The 19,773-nt window shown below is 29.0% G+C and overlaps 4 protein-coding genes across 9 annotated transcripts in view; 3 read left to right on the top strand and 1 right to left on the bottom strand.

Moving 5' to 3' along the window:
* The window catches only part of LOC114940351 (uncharacterized), a 75,115-nt gene extending 73,905 nt beyond the window's left edge, over positions 1 to 1,210 (top strand). For all 4 annotated transcript variants that reach the window (XM_029314988.2, XM_029314987.2, XM_085480839.1 and 1 more), the window contains exon 5: positions 340 to 1,210. In XM_029314988.2, coding sequence (XP_029170821.1) covers positions 340 to 767 — 428 coding nt within the window. In that variant the 3' untranslated portion in view covers positions 768 to 1,210. The remainder of the gene's footprint in view (positions 1 to 339) is intronic.
* Positions 1,211 to 1,710: 500 nt separating this feature from the next.
* tko (30S ribosomal protein S12 technical knockout) lies at positions 1,711 to 6,122 on the top strand. Its single transcript, XM_029314830.2, has 5 exons — positions 1,711 to 1,848; positions 2,136 to 2,183; positions 2,250 to 2,297; positions 5,423 to 5,647; positions 5,756 to 6,122. Exons 1-5 carry the CDS (start codon positions 1,785 to 1,787, stop codon positions 5,887 to 5,889), a joined length of 519 nt encoding a protein of 172 aa, XP_029170663.1. The 5' UTR covers positions 1,711 to 1,784; the 3' UTR covers positions 5,890 to 6,122.
* gt (transcription factor giant) lies at positions 2,250 to 19,534 on the top strand. Of its 3 annotated transcripts, none has more exons than XM_085480836.1 (2): positions 2,250 to 2,297; positions 16,671 to 19,534. In XM_085480836.1, the coding sequence occupies exon 2, from the start codon at positions 16,696 to 16,698 to the stop codon at positions 17,731 to 17,733; it is 1,038 nt and encodes a 345-aa protein (XP_085336962.1). In that variant the 5' UTR covers positions 2,250 to 2,297; positions 16,671 to 16,695; the 3' UTR covers positions 17,734 to 19,534. The 3 variants fall into 3 exon arrangements, with proteins under 3 accessions (XP_085336962.1, XP_029170702.2, XP_085336963.1); XM_029314869.2 differs by lacking the exon at positions 2,250 to 2,297 and adding an exon at positions 14,858 to 15,057; XM_085480837.1 differs by lacking the exon at positions 2,250 to 2,297 and adding an exon at positions 14,885 to 14,923.
* Positions 18,255 to 19,758, bottom strand: l(2)k10201 (zinc finger protein 511 lethal (2) k10201). Its single transcript, XM_029315079.2, has 3 exons — positions 19,358 to 19,758; positions 18,905 to 19,106; positions 18,255 to 18,822 (listed from the first exon to the last, which is right to left on the bottom strand). The coding sequence occupies exons 1-3, from the start codon at positions 19,495 to 19,497 to the stop codon at positions 18,382 to 18,384; spliced, it is 783 nt and encodes a 260-aa protein (XP_029170912.1). The 5' UTR covers positions 19,498 to 19,758; the 3' UTR covers positions 18,255 to 18,381.
* Positions 19,759 to 19,773: the final 15 nt, after the last annotated feature.

Genomic DNA, 19,773 nt, shown 5'->3' with positions numbered 1-19,773 from the left:
TAAATTTTTTTTCCGTGTGATGATGTAACAACTATATTTCCCTGCGGGAAAACTTGTCGTTACAATAATGAATAGTGAAATTTTGTTAATCACTTTATCACTTTGTATACTTGTTATATTTATTTTTTCTTATATTTTTTTCAAGAAACTGTATTACGTAGATTTTTGTTAAAAATAAAATAACACTCTTATATGTATAATAATTCAGAAAATATAATATAAATCATTTACAACAAAGTAATATAAATTTTTATATGTAGAATAATGTATACAAAAGGATATTATTTGATTTATTTGATTTTAATCTAATAATATGTTAATCTCACACTTTAATTTTAGGCTACGGACAGCAGAGCTATATCGGCGGCGCTTCTCTAGATCATGGTGTCTCTGCACCTGCTTATTCCCATAACTATAACGCGCCCGCATATTCGTCGCATCGTATCGATTATTCCCGCGGCTCGGGATACGGTGCCTTCGGACACGGTGGACCAGGTTACAACCAGGGAGGACTCGGTTACGCTGCAACAAGACTAGGATACGGCGCGGCTGGACTCGGGTACAATCAAGCAGGACACGGATACAATGCAGCAGGACACGGATACAATGCAGCAGGACTCGGATATAATGCAGCAGGACTCGGATATAATGCAGCAGGACTCAGATACAACACAGCAGCAGGACACGGATATAACGCGGGATACGGATATGATGCAGGATTGGGACATGCCGCTGGTCTTAATACCGGTTACCGTCACGGGTGGTGAAGATATGAGCAATGTTAATCGATGCCGATATGAATCTTTTTTCGATCTTACAACCCTTTTCCAACCATATTATTTTCTTTGCTAAGCTTTGTACATCAATGCGACTTCTCAATAAACTCTCCACTTTTTAATAACTTTTGGAATGCCTTTCTCTACGGCGTTTCTCGGGCGATGGAGACATTGTGATGTTAGTCTCATTATTATTAACGCGATAATATGCCGCTCTTTTTTTATGTATGGGCAAAATGTACCTATGTCAGAATTGATAAGTAATTATAAATATATTTTCTTTGTAACCGTAACACTGTAACGATAACGTTATAAATTTTGTTTGAAATTTTATTAGAAGAATAATTTTTGTATTATTTTTCTAGAAAATCAAGTTTAAGATTGTATTTTATAAGTATATATGTATAAAATATAGAATATATTGTATAATTTAATTGCGCAAATTTTACTTTTCATAAAAAAGTTATAAATTATTCGTAATATTTATCAATTATTTTTTTATTATTTTTCTTATAAACAAGTAAAGACTAAACAAAGCTTTCTCTATGAGGAAGCAATATATATAGGAAATAAGAAAAATATATATGAAGACATATTCTATATATAATTATAATATATATGTATATGATTACATATATATACGAGTTTTTTCCTGGATACATACTACTTTCTTTTAAATAAGGCAATTAATGTATACATTAATTAAAAATACATGACTTTTTTATGTCAAAAAATGTAGTATCAAGATTTAAAATAAGTATATGTATAAAGTATTTTCGCGCAAATAAAACAGATATAAATATTTAAAAGAGAAAAATTTTTTAAAAAGTTGCACAAAATTATTCATGTATATTTCAGTTACTTGCAGTCGGTAAATAGAATTTCTGTTTTATATATTTACGTAATAGTTCTTTTTGTCACTGCTAGACGTCTAGTTTAGCATTGATGTGAGCATGTGAGATGTAAGGTTGAGTGTTGTAAGGAAGGTGTATTAATTAAACGTTAATTATGAATATCCTGAGCAGAAGTGTAATGAACATAGCAAGAGCTTGCATAGCAAGTTCTACCCAAGGTACTGAAATCACTGCGTGGTTATAATTTAAATATACACACACTTTCTTAATTTCCTAACCTCGAATATAACCTCTAACATTTAGTAAAAAAAGACTGAAAATAATTGTCTTAATAACGAAACTTATTTATACAGTTCATTGATTTATTATTTATTAAATATTAACTTAATATATATATAAAATACGTTATCCATTGAAACGTACATGAAGAATATGTATCTAATTACATGTTTATTTGTGATGTTATCTTATCATAAAAATATAATATAATTATGTTTTATTCCAGGTAGCTCGTCGAGTTTGGCGAAATTCTACGGGAATAATTATAGTCAAGGTAATCCTGTATAATATCAATTTAATATCTAATAACGAACTGACATCTTGTCCTTGGTATTAACAGGAAACATACTAAATGCCGCGAGAACATGTGTGAACACAGCATTGCAAGGTAATAAAATGTTTAAATTTTTATATGCATACACGCGCGAATATTATATATAATAATAATAATTTTCCACATTTATAACAAAGAATTGATATTTTTCCATTCTGAATAACATTTCGAAACATCAGCATTTATATATAGATCAATATTCGTATCTGATTTGGATGCTGATGAATAATATATTATGACAGCGATTTCTCATTGGTTTGTCGCTTACATAATTTGCAAGTTTCATATTGAAAAAAATAATAAAAGTTATGACTATAAATATGGGACAAAGAAAAAATATTTTTGGAAATTAATCTTAAACAGTCTGTTACCAATTTTGTCTCATGAACACAGAACGCTTAGTTTACGCATATACTTATGTCCTTATTTATAAATATTTTGCTGCAGCTTTTTTTGAAACACATTTACATAATTTTACTTATTACTTATTATTTTTATTAAATTATTTTGAACTATTTTATATTGTTGCTTTTAATATAATCATTTGCAAAAAATCTATATAAGAAAAATCTATTAAAATTGTTTTTAATTAGGGCTATTAATAACATACAACTTTGAAATTTTGTTTATTTAATGAAAATAACATACTGTATAAAATTATACATACAAAAGTATGTAAAATTAAAGTTAAAAATCAAAGAGTAAAATAAATTCTTGAAATTCAAAAAGTGAAATACAAATCGAGACACAAAAAGCAGATCGATATTCTAATAATTCGTTTATTGAAATATGTGAAATCACAATATATTTCGTATAAAATGTCAAGAGCATTCCTCTCTCGTAACTGCGAAATGGTCCTGGAAAAGATCATCTATAGACGGTCTCGCAAGATACACATCTCTGCGATCTTCTTGGATCCGGCAAGCGCGAAAGAAGTGTTCGACATTTGGGAGGAAGTCGGCTAAATTTCCCATCGCATATTATTCTGCTGCGAAAATACGCGCAGCTTTCACTCTTTGATCCCTACAGAGATCTCAAAACGCAGAAAAGGATCCCATTCGCAAGAAAGGGCTCGGACAGCGTAAAGACGGTGCCCTGGGACCAACGAAAATCGTTGGGAATTGAGGGGGTGACGTGTCCATTTGCGGTTGACCAGTTGTCACTGGGATCAGGGGTACGCTTCTCGCGTGTTTTTCCCTTTTCCGCTTTTCTCGCGTCCCCACAAAGGGCTGGATCCCCATGACCATTCATGAGAAACACTTATGAGAACGTTTGCAAACGACGCCTTATCAAAATTGGACATTTCGTCAATTTAATAATGCAAAATAAAATAGTTTTATTTGTATTTAATTGTTATAAATATCTATGTATTTTTTATATTTTCTGTCCATTTGCCATCTGATTGATCACGAGAGATTGAGTTATTTCATATATTACATATAGATTTCTATATATTTTTCCCATCTAAAGTTTAGATTACAATGTTTTATACATATATCGGTTTATTTAAAGATTACGACTTTTTCAAATACTTAGCTGAAAAAATCTCGAGTATGAAATATAATTAATAATTTACAAAAACAAATATTACATATATATAATTTACTTTTAATTATAAATTTTCAACATATGATGTAATATTAGACAAGTATTTTGAAATTTTCCAATTGTTACGCATAACTATTTTCTCAATCGTAAGCTCGTAACAATAGAAAAGAGTCTTCTAGTCTAGAAAAGTCGTAGAAAGAAAAGAGGAAAGGGAAGGAAAGTCTTGCAACTATGCAACAAAGGCGCAACAGCGACGTCGCATATTTTCGCAATGTAATCTTACGCATTCATCTTCGGAAAAAGGGGTTTGCCTTTCCTGCATAATAGCGTTTCTAGTTTAGTTAACCCTAACTTAGGTCGGATTAGTCAATGTCCGGCTTTGGACATCTGTCGTGAGCCGACGCGATGGTCAGCCGAATCTCGAAATGAACAACAATGGTATGGTTTCTCAGGACCCCTGCGGAACATCACGTAGTTCAGTCGCATGGAGAAATTGTCATGTCATCTTCAACATTTTAATGTCAAAGAATCATCATCTCGTAACGAATGTCCTTCTGGAACGACTTTGTTCAAATAAAGTCTTCGTTTCAAATAAAATCGAGTTCCCAAATTGCGACATCTTTTTTCGCGATTTGTCAAAGTTTATTCCATCAAGTATATTAATAGTAGAAATACTGGTGTTTAAATCGATTTAATGATAAAGTTAAAGAGATATAAAATAAGTAGAATAATTTATATAAATTATAATTAAATATTAGAACCGGATCTGCTATATATGAGATTTGAGATTTTAATAAAATTTCAGAATATCCCTATTTTAAAAATTAAATAAATTTTTTGAAATAAAATCACATGGGTTAATTTATAGGTACTGTAAACTGTATTTATAATTATTTTTCTTATTCAAAATTATGAAATTTACGAATAAATTTTATTATTAAATATTTTGAAATAATATTTATTTTACGAATAAAATACTTTTGACACTTTTATCTTTTCCTATATGTATTATTTTTTCAAGAACAAAGGCAAAAATAACATATTAAAAGAAAAAGCCTTTCATAAAAGAGATTTCTTTTTGATTGCGGCTTTTCTTTAGCTCTTTAACACATTGCTTAAATAAACAGGCTTTAGCACGTAAAACAGATTCTTTTTTTCACATATGTTAAGCATTCATTTTGCACATTTGCCTATAGGATCACAACTTTTCAAACCTATTTGTGAAACATTTTCGGTTTCTTTGAAGAGTTGTTAACGAAATAATTCTTGCTTTTCTAGAAAGCTTTTCATAAATTACAAAAGAAAAATGTAATCTAGTGGTATCGGTAATATAATGACTTTGACGTTATTAAAGGAAAATGATATTTCGATAACGTTCTTAAATGAAAATTCTAAAATTGTACAAGTTATCTCTTTTATCGCGATTATAAATCAATCATAATATACATTGATAAGTATTTTTGAATAATTTTCTAATAAGTGCGACTAAACATCGTATGAAAAATTTCTTCATTAATAATCACACGAATTTAATTAGGCTTGCAAGATAATTTTATTTTTTTATCCTTTATTCAAATTATTTTTTGCGCAATTACAAAGAATAATTGCATGAATTATTTATATTGATTCAGGATTAGAACAGATCAGATTAGGGTCCACATTGAGGCAAATGATCAGAAGAAATGGGCCATATAAGAAACCTAAACCTTCGAAGAATCCTTTCGATGGCGCGCCATTTATGAAAGGTGTTGTCTTGAAAGCCATCGTCAAGAAACCGAAAAAACCTAATTCCGCAAATCGGAAATGCGTCATTGTTCGATTATCGAACGACAGGGAAATGACGGCGTATGTTCCTGGTAAGATTTAGAATTTATTGCGACAAGTGGTCCCGGCAGGGATATTTTGAAGTTTGGAGTCTCGTAATTCATTTTGTTGGAAAGTTTAGGTGAATTAAATTATTTCAGGAATCGGTCACAATCTACAAGAGCATAATATAGTACTCTGCAGGGTTGGTCGATTGCGTGATGTACCTGGTGTCAAAATAAAATGCGTTCGCGGAAAGTACGACTTGCCGCATGTAGCTAAGCGTGAAACGTAATTTATAATTCTAATTAGTTGTTATCAAATTTCATCTGTTGGTATCAAACATAATTTCTATCATCAGAAAAAACCATCAAATGTACCACATTATTATGTATACTTCTATATTAATTATGTATAATATTTACAATACGTATGTAAAAATACGTATAATATTTACAATACGTATGTAAAAATACGTATAATATTTACAATACGTATATAAAAATAATAAATGCTTCTTAAAATGTTTGAGGGAGTGGTATTCTTTATTAACTTTATAATAATTTTATAATTCAAAAATTTCTGCAATTTACACAATAATATTTCGAAACGAATACAGAGATATTTTTAATATCGATTACATCATGAAATAATCGTAACGTTTTCGATAATTCTCTCAATTTTTCCGAAGCGTTTTTTCAATAGAAAAAATCTTATTATTGAGCATTTAAAAGTCATTTTATTCTTTATAAGTTACCTAATAACTATCGTGAAATTGATTAATTTTTTTTAAAGGAACAATACGAAAAATAAATAAGTTTATACGATAAATTTAAAGAATCTGCTATATAGTTTTTTAACGAGCGTTGAAGATATTGTTGAGGTTGTTACAGTTGACGTTATTCTAATACATATATCGCATAATCGATCAAAGTTGCCTACGCGAACGCGATTGGAAAGTGATTTTTGTCACGGTCCCGAGATAGCCCTTAGCAAATTGCGGTCCTTTGACACAGTTTTGGATTTGTGCCGTCCGAATCCGCACCCTGCGTTCACCGTTACCTGAGGCCATACGGCTTAACGGACAATACACATCGAGATGTCATAGTGGGAAAAGGGTTGTGCCACAGCCTCCTCTTTCTCATTATTACGGTCGAACTTTATGCATCTGCAGCCTGCAATCTCCAGCTTCGCCCACGTAGCCACTCTCTATTGACCATATGACATGCTGACCAATATTCCGACATTTTGGGAAGTCCGGCTCTCAACCTGAATTGGAACCCTTCGGCGACAAAGAAAACCTCTTGCATAGAATCTTACATCAATTTTCTTGCATGGATATAACAGTAAGAAAGTCGTTACTCTTAATGCATTTTTTACTTACATATTACTTTATATATTTTTCTGTTTTAATCGTGCAATCAAATTTACGTGTTCGTTAAACTAAGGTGAGCATAATAATTGTTGTATTATAAATGTAGCTCTTGTCATCGAGTGCTGAGATTATTTAAAATATATATTTCCGACTTCTCTGTTTATATTTATTTTTTTATTAGCATGTTTTTGATTAAATGTGGTATGTGTGCATGTGTATGAATGAGAACCTGTTATAGAATAGGGCTCCAGTTATCCCAAGGGATAATGATACTACGAAGCGCCACGAAGCGTGCGTACGCCATAATGTTCTATTATAAATTTCCGTATAACATCTCCCTATTTTGTGAGAAATACAGCTGACGTCATCGTTAATTATTCACAAGTTGATTGAGTTTGTGGATAATAATTTTTTTGAGAAATAAGTTTATATATATTGTAAAATTATAATTTTTTTAACGTTTTTTATCTTTGTTTTTAAACTATTCTTCGAAGCAGTTTTGACACAGTAGTATTAAAAACATTAGCACTAATTATTAAAAACACAGTTTTCACGAAAATCAAGTAATAACTCAAAAAAGCTAATTGTTACGCCGGAATAAATAAAGGAATGTACGCGGTGAAAATATTTATTAATTATTTAAATATTAAACATTTTACTTTTTAATTAAGTATTTGAATTTAAATTAATTTATTATAATCAGGCAAAACACTTGAGAGAAGCCCAAGCTTTATAGAAGAATATGTATATGCGTTCTTCTTTATATAGTATAATTAGATTAATTAAATTAATTTTTATTCCATGCAAATTGATTCGTGATAATCATAATATTATTCTACTTTGTCTGATAAAATCTGTTTATGAGGAAAAATGCATTACATATACATATTCTTGAAATTTCAGGAATATGATCTAGACTTGTAATTCAAAAATCCTTTGACACTTCTAGTATCATAATATATTTAAAATATCGATTAGTGTATATCACTTTAAATGTGTTTGTTTTATATTTTATTAATTTTTTATTTTATTTTTATATTTTATTATATTTTTATTTTAACAGATAGTAAGTCTAAATTAGAATTGTCTTAATGTGGTATCGATCAAAAACTCAAACAACAATATAGAATAAAAATAGTATATATATTATAGAATATTTTAGGCAAGCGCTAACGTCATTAATTGCGTAGTCTTTCTAATCCCTAATGAGCAAGAACATTAAGAATGAAAGTCTATATAATAGATAATAGTTTTCAGCCTAAACGGTATGATAATTATGGTAATTAATGTACAAAGAATAGGAATACTCACTTTAACATTATTTTATCGAATATAATTTTATGTATTAGAAAAATATATATATTATGTATTTATTTTTATTTATATAGTCATATAACACGCAAAGATATTGTTTATAACATACAAAGATATAATTGTTTTAGTTCTCTTTTCATCGACAACTCGAGTTAATCAGTTGAACCGTTCCACGCCGTGAATTAATCGATCTGATTGATCAGATTTTAATTTAGCCTAAATCGAAAATCCTGCAAGAGTATTTTTACACATTTGGCACATGAGAAACGAAACTGGAATTTCTGTTTCAAACATTTCAAAAACAGACGCCCACAAAGTATCTTGTGACACAATTGTCGCGTCGAACTGATTCAACAATGATGCCGAAAGAAAGTTTACAGTATTTGAGTTTTCAAATGACTGGTACTCTCAAAGGTTTCTCAAATACATATTGAATAAAGGTTCAACTCTTTGCCGTTCAGCTTAGTAACCTTACACCGTGCATCTCTGCTCCTACATTTGTTCAGTTTGACGCACACTGCTACTCTTTCTACATTATGAGTATTTTATTTTATACATATGCTCAGCCACATGTCATTATTTTACATAAATTCTAATAAAATTATTCCATTCGAAAAATTATCAACACTGGCGAGTAATTTAATTTGACTCTTATATAGAAATATTTATGAAAATAGAATTAATATGATTAATATCTAACATGATATACACTTCTTTCTTCTCGGCCACAGAGCCAAACGCGATGCTATTGCGAAAATTAAGTAAGAAAATTAAGGAATCTGAAAATTTATATCCTGTGGTTGGGATCTCAAGAATTCTCCTTGTTCCTCTTTTAACTTCCCCTGTAAAGTCCCCAATCACAGGATACAAAATTTCAGATTCCTTAATTTTCTTACTTAATTTTTGCAATAACATCGCGTTTGGCTCTGTGGCCGAGAAGAAGAAAGTGTATATCGTGTTTTATATTAAAAGAGCCGGATTTAATATTCTTAATAATCTTATTGTTGATTAATATCTAATTTCATGAAAAGATTTTGATTTTTGTTATTGATTTAGTATTTAGATAAAATCAAATTTAATCTAATTTTTTAAAAATTAATTTGCAAGATAGTTATTTGATAATTATAAAAATTTTTATATTACTTTTTAAACTTTAAGAAACAAGTCTTCAACATAGATATATTCTTTATATATTTTGTGATATTTCATAAATATTACATAATATTTCCACAATTTAAATCAAGTGTAACCCTTCGATATTTACACATACATACACAATAAATATCGAAGAGATCCAGCTGAATGCAAAGAGATGTTTAGTCAAGAAATACAAAATCTATTCGCGATACAAATTAAATGCGAAATGATTTATCGAATAACATCATAAATAGGATATCTACTTAAATTTTGTAAAAAAATTTATATGTGTATAAAATTTAATGAAAATAGCTTAATTTTTCCAGATACACAAATAATCTTTGAGAATTTAATTTTTTTCCATGTTATTTTGAGGAAATAGAGTATCCTATGTAAAATGAGAGAAACTTTCTGTCAAAAATGAATATAAACATGCACAACCTTAGAAAAAATATGACGACTTTGGTGGTCAGTTTACAAGATAAATTGAAAAATAATTACCCCTGAAGAGTGTTGGGCGTGTTCTTCTTAGGGAGATTCCTACATCCCATATTACCGTCACATACGGCCATAATGTTCTTTTTCCCCCCCTTTTTTTTTTTTTTTTTTTAAGACTAACCAGTTTTGGTGTTAGATAAATTAATAAAAGATCAACTTAAATACGTCTCAAACACGTCAAGCTTCGAAGGATTAAAAAAAAGAAGACCTACTAATTTAGTAATAAATATAGTTAATATTAAAAAAAAATACAAAATATTTTCAGCCTCTATTCAACCTTGATTTTAAAAAAAAATTTCCCTAATTACAGTAGTAATAATAATTTTACATTGCATCGTCACATAAAAATCAAAAGTGTGAAAATGAAATGCATATATCAAAAAGCGAATATTAATAATAAATTTTGTAGCACATCCATTCAGAAAGAAACAATCTCTAAAATTTTGCTAATATTTTAATAAGTACGATACGTATATTTTTCTTATATAATAAAAAGGAAAAAATGTGACGAGTTCACAATTTATTTTTTTTTAGATTCTATTTTATATATTTTAAATATTTAAACACATTATAAGAAAATCACATTTTTCATATTCTTTTTTAATATAAAATAAATTTAATATAAACATCCATTTTACAGGATGTCTCAAAGCATCCCTTACAACGTTCGTAAATAGATGGGGTACAGAAACTGAACAGAAAATTGCGAATATCGCAAAATGGTATAAGACTTCCGTTCAGTTTATTTCGAGTATTCATTAAATGCCGTCAAAGAGATAGAGTTTTAAAGAAGAAAATCTGAATAGATTTGTTCAGTACATAATATACAGTAGACTACAAATAAAATTAACGATTCTTTTAGCCTTGAAGCATTAAGTTCGATTGTATCTCCGTTTATGTTTGCATTTCGTATTTTTGACTCATTGTTCTCGTTTATTTTAACCTTTTTTCGTTTATTTTCTCCTTTTATTACATCTTTTTCCATTTTCGGCTTTTCGAAAAATATTTGCCTCATTTATAACATCATGGATATTATGTACAATATTCGATAACATCTAACTATTTTGAATAGCAATAATTATTTTATATTATATATAATTCTCCAGAGATAATATTTGATATGATTTTGGAGATTAAAGCCATATGATCTAAACTGATTTAGAGAAAGATATAATTTATGACTCTAATATTTGTTATCTTGAGGTTTGTTTTAACAATTTTTCAAATAATATTTTTTTAAATAAATTGTCTTTTTGAAAATTATATCTAACTTTTTTCGAATTTCTCTAAGCATACATTTATAAGAATAATCTTTTGTTATAATAATTTTTTGTAAATATAAGTTACACAACAGATTTTATCATTAAATAAAAATAGCCATTGTCGCGTCGGTTATCTCATAATGATTTTATAATGATGGTTTATCAATCTGATATGATTAGAAATTGTATTAGAAATTTGTATTTTTAAATCCTCTAAATATAAATTGATGCGAAAGAAATGGATTCTGTTATTATATATATATAATTTTAATTGTTGAAGGAAAGTTTGGTTGCACGTAAAAATAACGTAATATTTTTATCACCGCTTAATTCAGTTTGATAATTTACGTAAATCGTCATACTAGTCATTAGACTAATTACAAAGTAAATAATGAAGCCAGAATTAAATCGATCACGATTACGTTGATCACGATTACACGGTCGAGAAATAAACAAGAAATCACGTAAACATTGCGTGATGAGAGCACGCAGCTATCTTACGACGTCTTAGAATTTGTGTGGCAACAATACGACATATTGTGTATATTATATTATACATTCTGTCTACATAAATTTACAAGCGAGAGAGCCGATCCACGTTATACGTTGATTTTTATATTTCCCAGACAACAAAACGTCTACAATCGGGACACAACACGTCTTAAAGAAGTCATCAAGATGTCTTTTCTAGCCATCATTTAAAATGTCTTTAAGACGTTAATAAGATATCTTTAAGACATCTTACATGTTTCGATTTTAGACGTTATGTTGTTTGGGTTGTTAATAATCTTTTTTCTCAAAAAAGGTTTGCGTTCCGTAATTTTGACAGTGGATGATCCAGGTTAACGGGACATCTGGCTGCTCGTGGACAATCTCGCAAATTCAGGTATTTCGGAAAAGCGTCCATCCGGTATACCGTTACGAAAGGATATCGTCACGTGCGTTTGTGTGAGTGTGCGGCAGATGCAAATAGCGAGATGCATTCATCTGTCATCGGGATCGTCGCGGGAAACTTCGGAAAATAACGGGTTACGGTCGCCGTTCGTGGACACCATAGAAAATATGGGTTATGCAGCCAAAAGAGCAGCGAAAATTTGTATACATGGGAACGGAGGCGGTACCTTGTGAATTGAGCATCGGAGTGCTTTTCTATGAATGACAAAACGCTTTAACTAGGCCTGGAGGAGATGACTAAATTTGGCGTGATCACGAGACGCCGACATAATAAGGCGTAAAGTGAATCGTGTGAATCGCAATTCAAGCGTATTCTCCTTCCGACGATTTTCATTTTTATTTTAATACAAGCCCACAAGTATTTTTACCGCGAATCAGGGATGAAACATTAATGGATAATTGAAAAAAATATGAACGATCGATTTTCACGAGATAAAATTGCGATTATTTTTTTTTCAAATGTTTTAAAATCAGATACATTTTTAGGGATATAAGTAAAGCGCATTTCAATCTTTTATTTTTTACGGAATTAGAATTTGCATATATAAGGAGCACAGAACTGTTATATCATTAATCATTGTTTCTATGCCGTTCTATATTACCGATTCTTGAAAAGAAATAGAAAGAAGACAGACTTTTCAAAAGAAAAGTCACATAATTTAAGGGCAAAGAGTTTAAACCATTCTATAGATTATTTACGTCAATCATGTTATTTGGTTCTAAATTATAGAACATGCAATATAATAAAAGTTATTAAAATTAATGAAAGTAATTTTTATACACAAGGTAAACTCTTTATTTTAATATTACTAAAGTAATGGCAAGGCTAAAGAAATTTAATGGATAAATTGTCGAACGACTTTCAACTGAGTGACATTTGCATTTTTTGAGTGACATTTTGCATAAAGAAGCTTTGTATTTACAAATTTATGAGCATGGTTGTAAATAATATATAGAATGACTTAAACTCTTTGCCTTTAAGTTATGTGACTTTCCACCCTTTCTCTTGAAATTTGTCGTTCTTCTAGTTCTCATGCGGACTCTTTGTAAGAATCGCGGCATGAGACATACAATGATGAACGATAATGGTTCTGCTTCTATGCAAATTCTAAGAAAATAAATCCTTTGACAGTACTTCCGTCAGTTAATTAAGAAATTTTTCGATCTTTTCAATCTTATTTATTCAATCTTGATCCTTTAAACTATTAAATAATTTTCTTTTAAAACTACTGATTTATAGTTTCATCTAAATGCCTTTTTTTGAAGAGCCTCTATATAAAAACCTGTTTATTTAGTACTCATTCAATTCCTAAATACATTAAACATATCAATATGCTTTCAAATCTATAAACCAATTAATTCATAAAACAATGTGATTGAAAATAGAAGGAAAGTTTCGATACGGATGTGCTACAATATTTTTTTCTCTTATCTGTGTAAATACTCTATTTAAATTTATTCCAATATGCGAATAAAATCCCTTTATTCTGAAATCATCGAAGTTGAATTTCTCCGCTATTTTAAAGTCATTCTTTAATTCGCACTCAGTTTTATACAGAATAAAAATGCCATTGCTTCTCGTTTTCTCACTCTACACATAATCACATAACAAGTGTAGTATAGCATTTCTCAATAATTCCAAGTCGTTAAAAAAATCTAATCCACAATAATGAAAAATCGAAAAAGAAAAGACATAATATAAAAAAGGTATATCGATATCAGCTTAAAATATTCGTGACAATTCTTACGAGAGGTAATGTTAAATTTGAAAGACAAACATTTCTCGTTCAAATTTTTAATTACCGAAAGAAATGTGGAAATATATTTGTGTTTCTATAAATAGATTTCTAGAAGTGCTACAGAAAAATTAATTAATTTTCTATATAATTTTTAATTTCCACGGATAGCTCAATAATGACATTAAGTTATCCAAAATGAAAATATCGTTATTTATAGTCGCAATGCTGTTTATAATAGGGAAAGAGATTTAAATCATCTTAATCATTAGTCAATAATATTTATGTATTAAACATTACCGTATTAATGTTTTAAATTTCTCTTTAATACTCATATACTGAAAAAACCAGTCTAGATTTATATATATTATATATGAATAAAGAAATAAGAATTTATAATTCGTAAGAATCCAGAGAGATATTACATCGTATTTAATGTGGATATCACGAATCATGGATTTTTGTTTCATTCTTTTTTTCTTGATTCTTAATCAGTAACGTGTCTTAATTGTCACTTTAATCAATTTTGATAAACTAATTGCATCAGAGAATCTCTCCTCGATTACAAAATATAACATCGATAATTCTCAGTCTATTATTGATCATTATTTCATTGTATATACGTCGATACGACACATAGTATTATAGCTATTGTGTCTCCGACGAAAGGAGAAGATAAATACACGACGTATATTCCAGCCATTTAACATTTCAAAATAGAAATATTTATTATATTTCGTAGTATATATTTAGTAAAAAAAATAATAATAATAAAAATGTAATTTGAGTCAGCGAAGTTGTACAAAAAGTAGGAGACTTTTGGACGTGGTTTGGGGCGTGGTTCCTAGTTTGTGACACTTTAAAAATATCGACGACAGACACGTGCCGATTTCGGGACTGTAGCCAACAGGTAGCACAGTTTCCCCACCATGCCCTATCCTAAGGGTTCTTATGTGGGGCCTTAAGGGTACTATATATAAGCTGACCGCTTCATCCCTAAGATTAGACGAATACGGAGTGTCGCGTAGTGAACACGATACGGATGTCAAAAAGGCACAATACTTTTATTCCTACACGTATTTTCATCCGCGATCGCGATTTAAGGATAAAATAATAGGAAAATATCGAGTCGTCGATAGTGTTGTGTTATCAGTTCGTGTAACCTTGGAGTAAGATTGAATTATTAGGTAAGCAGATTGATGCTTATTTATATATAAACGAATTGCGATGGAAAGGAATTCCATTGGATATTAAATATTATGTTTGCGCTTTATTCTTACGATGAGTCTTCCTTTGGATCGTAGATTAATATAAATAACTATAAATATTGATTAATTATTATAAAATGTCTATTTTTGTTGGAAATTTAAGGCAAATGCAGATATCTACGTGTATTTATTTTACAGAATCGGAAGAAAATTTCGGTATATTTTATTAATTCATACTGTCGAATGCGAATTGTGATATATGATAAAATTAATTTATTTCGAGATATTTGGCAAGAAAAGAATTTTTGCGAGTCGCTTCTTCATAATAAATATGATTGTAGTTAGAGAAGTTTAAACAATTTTTTAGTAAATAATTTTTAAGTTTAAATAATTTTCCGCGTAGAATTTGCCATATACATATGTACAAAACTCGGTTAAAGAAATTGAAAATAATCTTATATTTCGCACACAATTTATAATTGTTTGTCAATAATTTATCTTATTATAGATTATTTTATCATAACTAAAATGTGTTATATTTTGTATTAAGCTGATAGAAGGATTAAATTCATTCATGTACAAGATATTATTTTATTTAATTTTGAATTTATAAAATTCAGCGCATTGCATTTAAATTTAATCATCATAAAAATTATCTAATATATGAATTTATTTAACATACACACACCCATATACATTTATTCTTATTTTTAATACTTTATTCGTGAGATGTAAGAATATATCTACTTTCCACTTACTTTATCTTTTTGTCGATAGTCGTAGTACATAAAATATTTAGATATGATGCATTTTCTTAGAAAACGTTATTTAATGAGTGTTAAAGCATTCGTATTTAAGAATTCGTATCTAAGGTATGCGCATTAATAACTTTCGTTACATATTTTTATCGATAAAATATTGTCAGGAAACTTTCAATTACTGATCAGTCGCTTGAAAAAGTATTAAAAGATAATTTGTAAAATGCATACAAAAGCACTCACTATTATCGTTATTAATGCATGTATATATCAATTCCTTGAATAAGCATCAATTTCGAGTAATCGGATATTGCATAAATTATTACATATAAACATTACATTGTAGATCTCACATTGTGTATCGAGGTTTTCTCGTAGTGCAAAGTTATTTTTTTTCATTAGAAATCAGATATGAATAATTAATGATAGAACTGTTTTATATTAATTATTACACAGATGTTACATAACATTAACTTTATATTACCTTTATATAAAAAGAAAAAAGTAATTTTATTATAAAATATTCTTGAATCTGAATTGTAGAAAAGTTCATGTTGTGAATGTGCGTGTGTGTATGTTATATGATAATCAGGATTTATAAAATATTTTCAAATTAATTAAAATTTCGTCGAAAAGAATTTGATATAAGCTTTACAATTAAACTCATAATTCAGAATGTTGTAACTGACAGTATAATATATCTTAAGGATTTTTTGCATACAACTCTTAAATTTTCAACATTTTTCTCATTTGTAAAATATTAATAATCAATTATAATTAATTAATAAATTTTTAATAGTTAAATATTAATTAATGAATTATATTTTATTGCAGATAACAATACAAAACACCATAAACGATGGAGCAAAAGAACACGAACGATTCTCAGACTTGGGATTTATCTTATCGTACGAAGGCCAATTTAGATTCAGAAAGAGAATCTGAATTTCTGAATTATCCTAAGGTTCTAGACTTGTCATGCAAAAACCCCGTGTCACCTGTAACAACTAGCACGAATACAACAGCCTGTTTATCTCAAAGCTCGCCTGCAGATACGAACAAGCAACATCAACATTCAAGTTTATCAGATGTGGAAAAACAGAGTTCTTTTGCGAACAGCATGCTGTTGTCATCCTCTGAGCTGAAATCATTGATGCAAATGACCGAGAAGTGCGAATCATACAACAGCATTGGCGGTAAAATTAACGAAAGTTTACAACAACTTGTTCCATCTTCGACCGTAACAATGGAGGTTCCAACTTTGTCTCCGCCGCATTTATCTATGCATCTAAACAACCAGACCATAACGATTCCAACAACGACATCAACAATCACATCGACATCTACATCATACGTGAGCACATCTTTGCAGACAAATGATGAAACCTCCAAAAATCTGCTAAACTTTATGCCTGAGCCGTCGGCTCAAATCGCAATGTTCCCAGCAGCGTTTGATGCGATAAAGAAGACAGCAAGACCTTTCAAAGCATATGCGAACGATACTTTACTTATAAATAGATCGAGAGAAATAGTCGACCCTATGCTTAATCATGAGTCGAAAAAGAATTACTTGCAATTCCGGGCGAAGATGCTCGAGTCTGTTAAAAAAATTAACTTACCAAATCCTAAAATGCGTCGAACAATCAGAAGTCCGGGAGAACCTACTAGCACTGCTGATGAAAAGACCGCCGCTTATTATGAGAGAAGAAGGAAAAATAACGAAGCAGCGAAGCGTTCTAGAGATGCTCGAAGGGCCAAAGAAGACGAGCTTGCTATCTGGGCAACCTTTCTCCAAGAAGAGAACGCAATGCTGAAGAGTCAGTTAACAAGATCATATTATCTGTTACAACAAGAAGGTTATAATATAAATCATTTGATGACATATAATCTTATTTGAAAGTAATATTTCGAATGTGTTTGTATATGATAATAAGCAATGATCTGATCTGGTCTGACATCCGATATCGACCGATTATTCGGAACATTAGTATATATGTAGAGCATATATATAGTTAATGCATCTAGTATGTTATATTGTATGTATTTGTGTATGTTTATATATATATATATATATATATATATATATATATATAATTTATACATATATGTATATAAAAGTATATGTACAATCATAAATATACAATCTGCACGAAAACGTATATATATGCACTACATGTATACTACATATTATTTATTACTGCATGTTATATATTATATACTATACAATGAATATGTAACATATACATGCATATAATATGTATATGTATATATGAATATATATATATATATACATATACATATATATTGTGTATAATGTAAATATATACATATAAATATATAAAATTATTGTTAAGTATGTTTGAAAAAATATATATGTATGATATATATATATATACTTATTATATGATATATACTCTTTTTCTGTCAACTTTTCATGTATAGAATACCATTTATTTATCTCAATAAAATTTATACATTCCTAGAAAAGGATAAGTCTCTTAAAATGTTTTGTCAATGAAATTAAACAGATTTTGTACACAAAATGTCAATCAGGTAATGAATCTGCAAGTTCTGTCATAACTTCTGACTCAAGAACATTTTTTTCTCTATTTTGATTATTTGTAAGTACTTTTGAAAACGATTTTTGTACTTGCCTAGGAATAAAAACTAATGGTGTTGTTATTTTAGTTTTGATATTAGTATTTGGAATTGTTTGTAAACTAACATTATTTCCGCAGACTACATTGGTAGTACCTTTTGGAAACATTTTGCTTTTCTGATTTTTTAAGAATATTTTACTAGGTTTTTTCTTAATTTTATCATCAACATCATCAATTTCCATTCTTTTTGATTCGTCTTCCTTGGTATAGTGTTGCATGTTGTCAAACCGATATTTCTTTGGAAACTTATGTATTTTTATGCAATGTTCCCTTCTTTCCACTGGATCATTAAACTTTATGTTGCATTCAGAATCATAACATTGATACTAAACAAAAATATTTACATTAAAAATACATTTATAACAAAACTATTACAAAAAATTTAAATTGAAAGATAAATATACATACCATGGCTTGCTTTTCAGACAAAATCTTAAAGAAGGCATCGTGTGTCTCTTGAATATGAATTTCCAACAATCTTGGACTTGGTCTAGATACTTTACACTCTGTACAAGTATATCGATGAGAACTATTATAATGTATTTCATAATCAAATAAAGTTTGGAAAGTAGCCTGGCATCCTGGGACATAACATGGAAACTCTCTGACACTGAAATAAGATATTGACATTATTATTTTATTCTAAATAAAATATACATATATAAACATACGTACTCTACTACTATTTAAAAAAAATTAAATTCAAATAATTTTGATATTCTATGAAAATCTTGATTACTTTATAGTATTCTTTAAAGAGAGGAGTATATAATTTTAAGCCTAATAAGTTTTAAAATATTTACAATATTTGTAGGAAAAAATAAATGATGTTTATTATATTTTGTAGGAAAATATACTCACACTTCATGACACAATTCCTCCTCATCGTCAATTGTGATACCTTTCCTTTGAAATACTTTACAAACTTTATAGGAATCATCGAAGAAGGGATCATTTACAGATCGAATCCCAATTCCCAATTGTTGAAGAACTTCTTCCATAATTAGCAAATTACAAAATACTAGGTAGATAAAATTACGTCTTCACAAAAATTCAATGTAATTCTATTTTTTACATGTCAATAAATCAGTATATATGTATCATCCAGCAATACAATGTTGTCTTAGACTGTAATACGTTTTTATCCAACTTAATTCAAAAGTTGATATTGAGTGATATTTATTATATTTATTAAACTTGAGAAAGACACAAGTGTGTTTTTGATGTTTTGCAGGCAACACTAACCTCTTACTTAGCAATATCATTTTACCGACAGT

This window comes from Nylanderia fulva, unplaced genomic scaffold, assembly GCF_048542155.1.
Source record: "Nylanderia fulva isolate GAGA-0341 unplaced genomic scaffold, ASM4854215v1 Scaffold16, whole genome shotgun sequence".
Lineage (NCBI taxonomy): Eukaryota > Metazoa > Arthropoda > Insecta > Hymenoptera > Formicidae > Nylanderia > Nylanderia fulva.
The sequence above is the reverse complement of the archived record's forward strand: the minus strand, read 5'-3'. Positions and strand labels throughout refer to the sequence as shown.

Excerpts from the sequence above, each read along its gene's own strand:
- gt (XM_085480836.1), top strand. The coding sequence starts at position 16,696 with ATGGAGCAAAAGAACACGAACGATTCTCAGACTTGGGATTTATCTTAT.
- tko (XM_029314830.2), top strand. The coding sequence starts at position 1,785 with ATGAATATCCTGAGCAGAAGTGTAATGAACATAGCAAGAGCTTGCATA. Across the intron at positions 2,184-2,249 it reads CGGGAATAATTATAGTCAAG|GAAACATACTAAATGCCGCG; the intron begins GTAATCCTGTAT and ends TGGTATTAACAG. Across the intron at positions 5,648-5,755 it reads AATGACGGCGTATGTTCCTG|GAATCGGTCACAATCTACAA; the intron begins GTAAGATTTAGA and ends AAATTATTTCAG.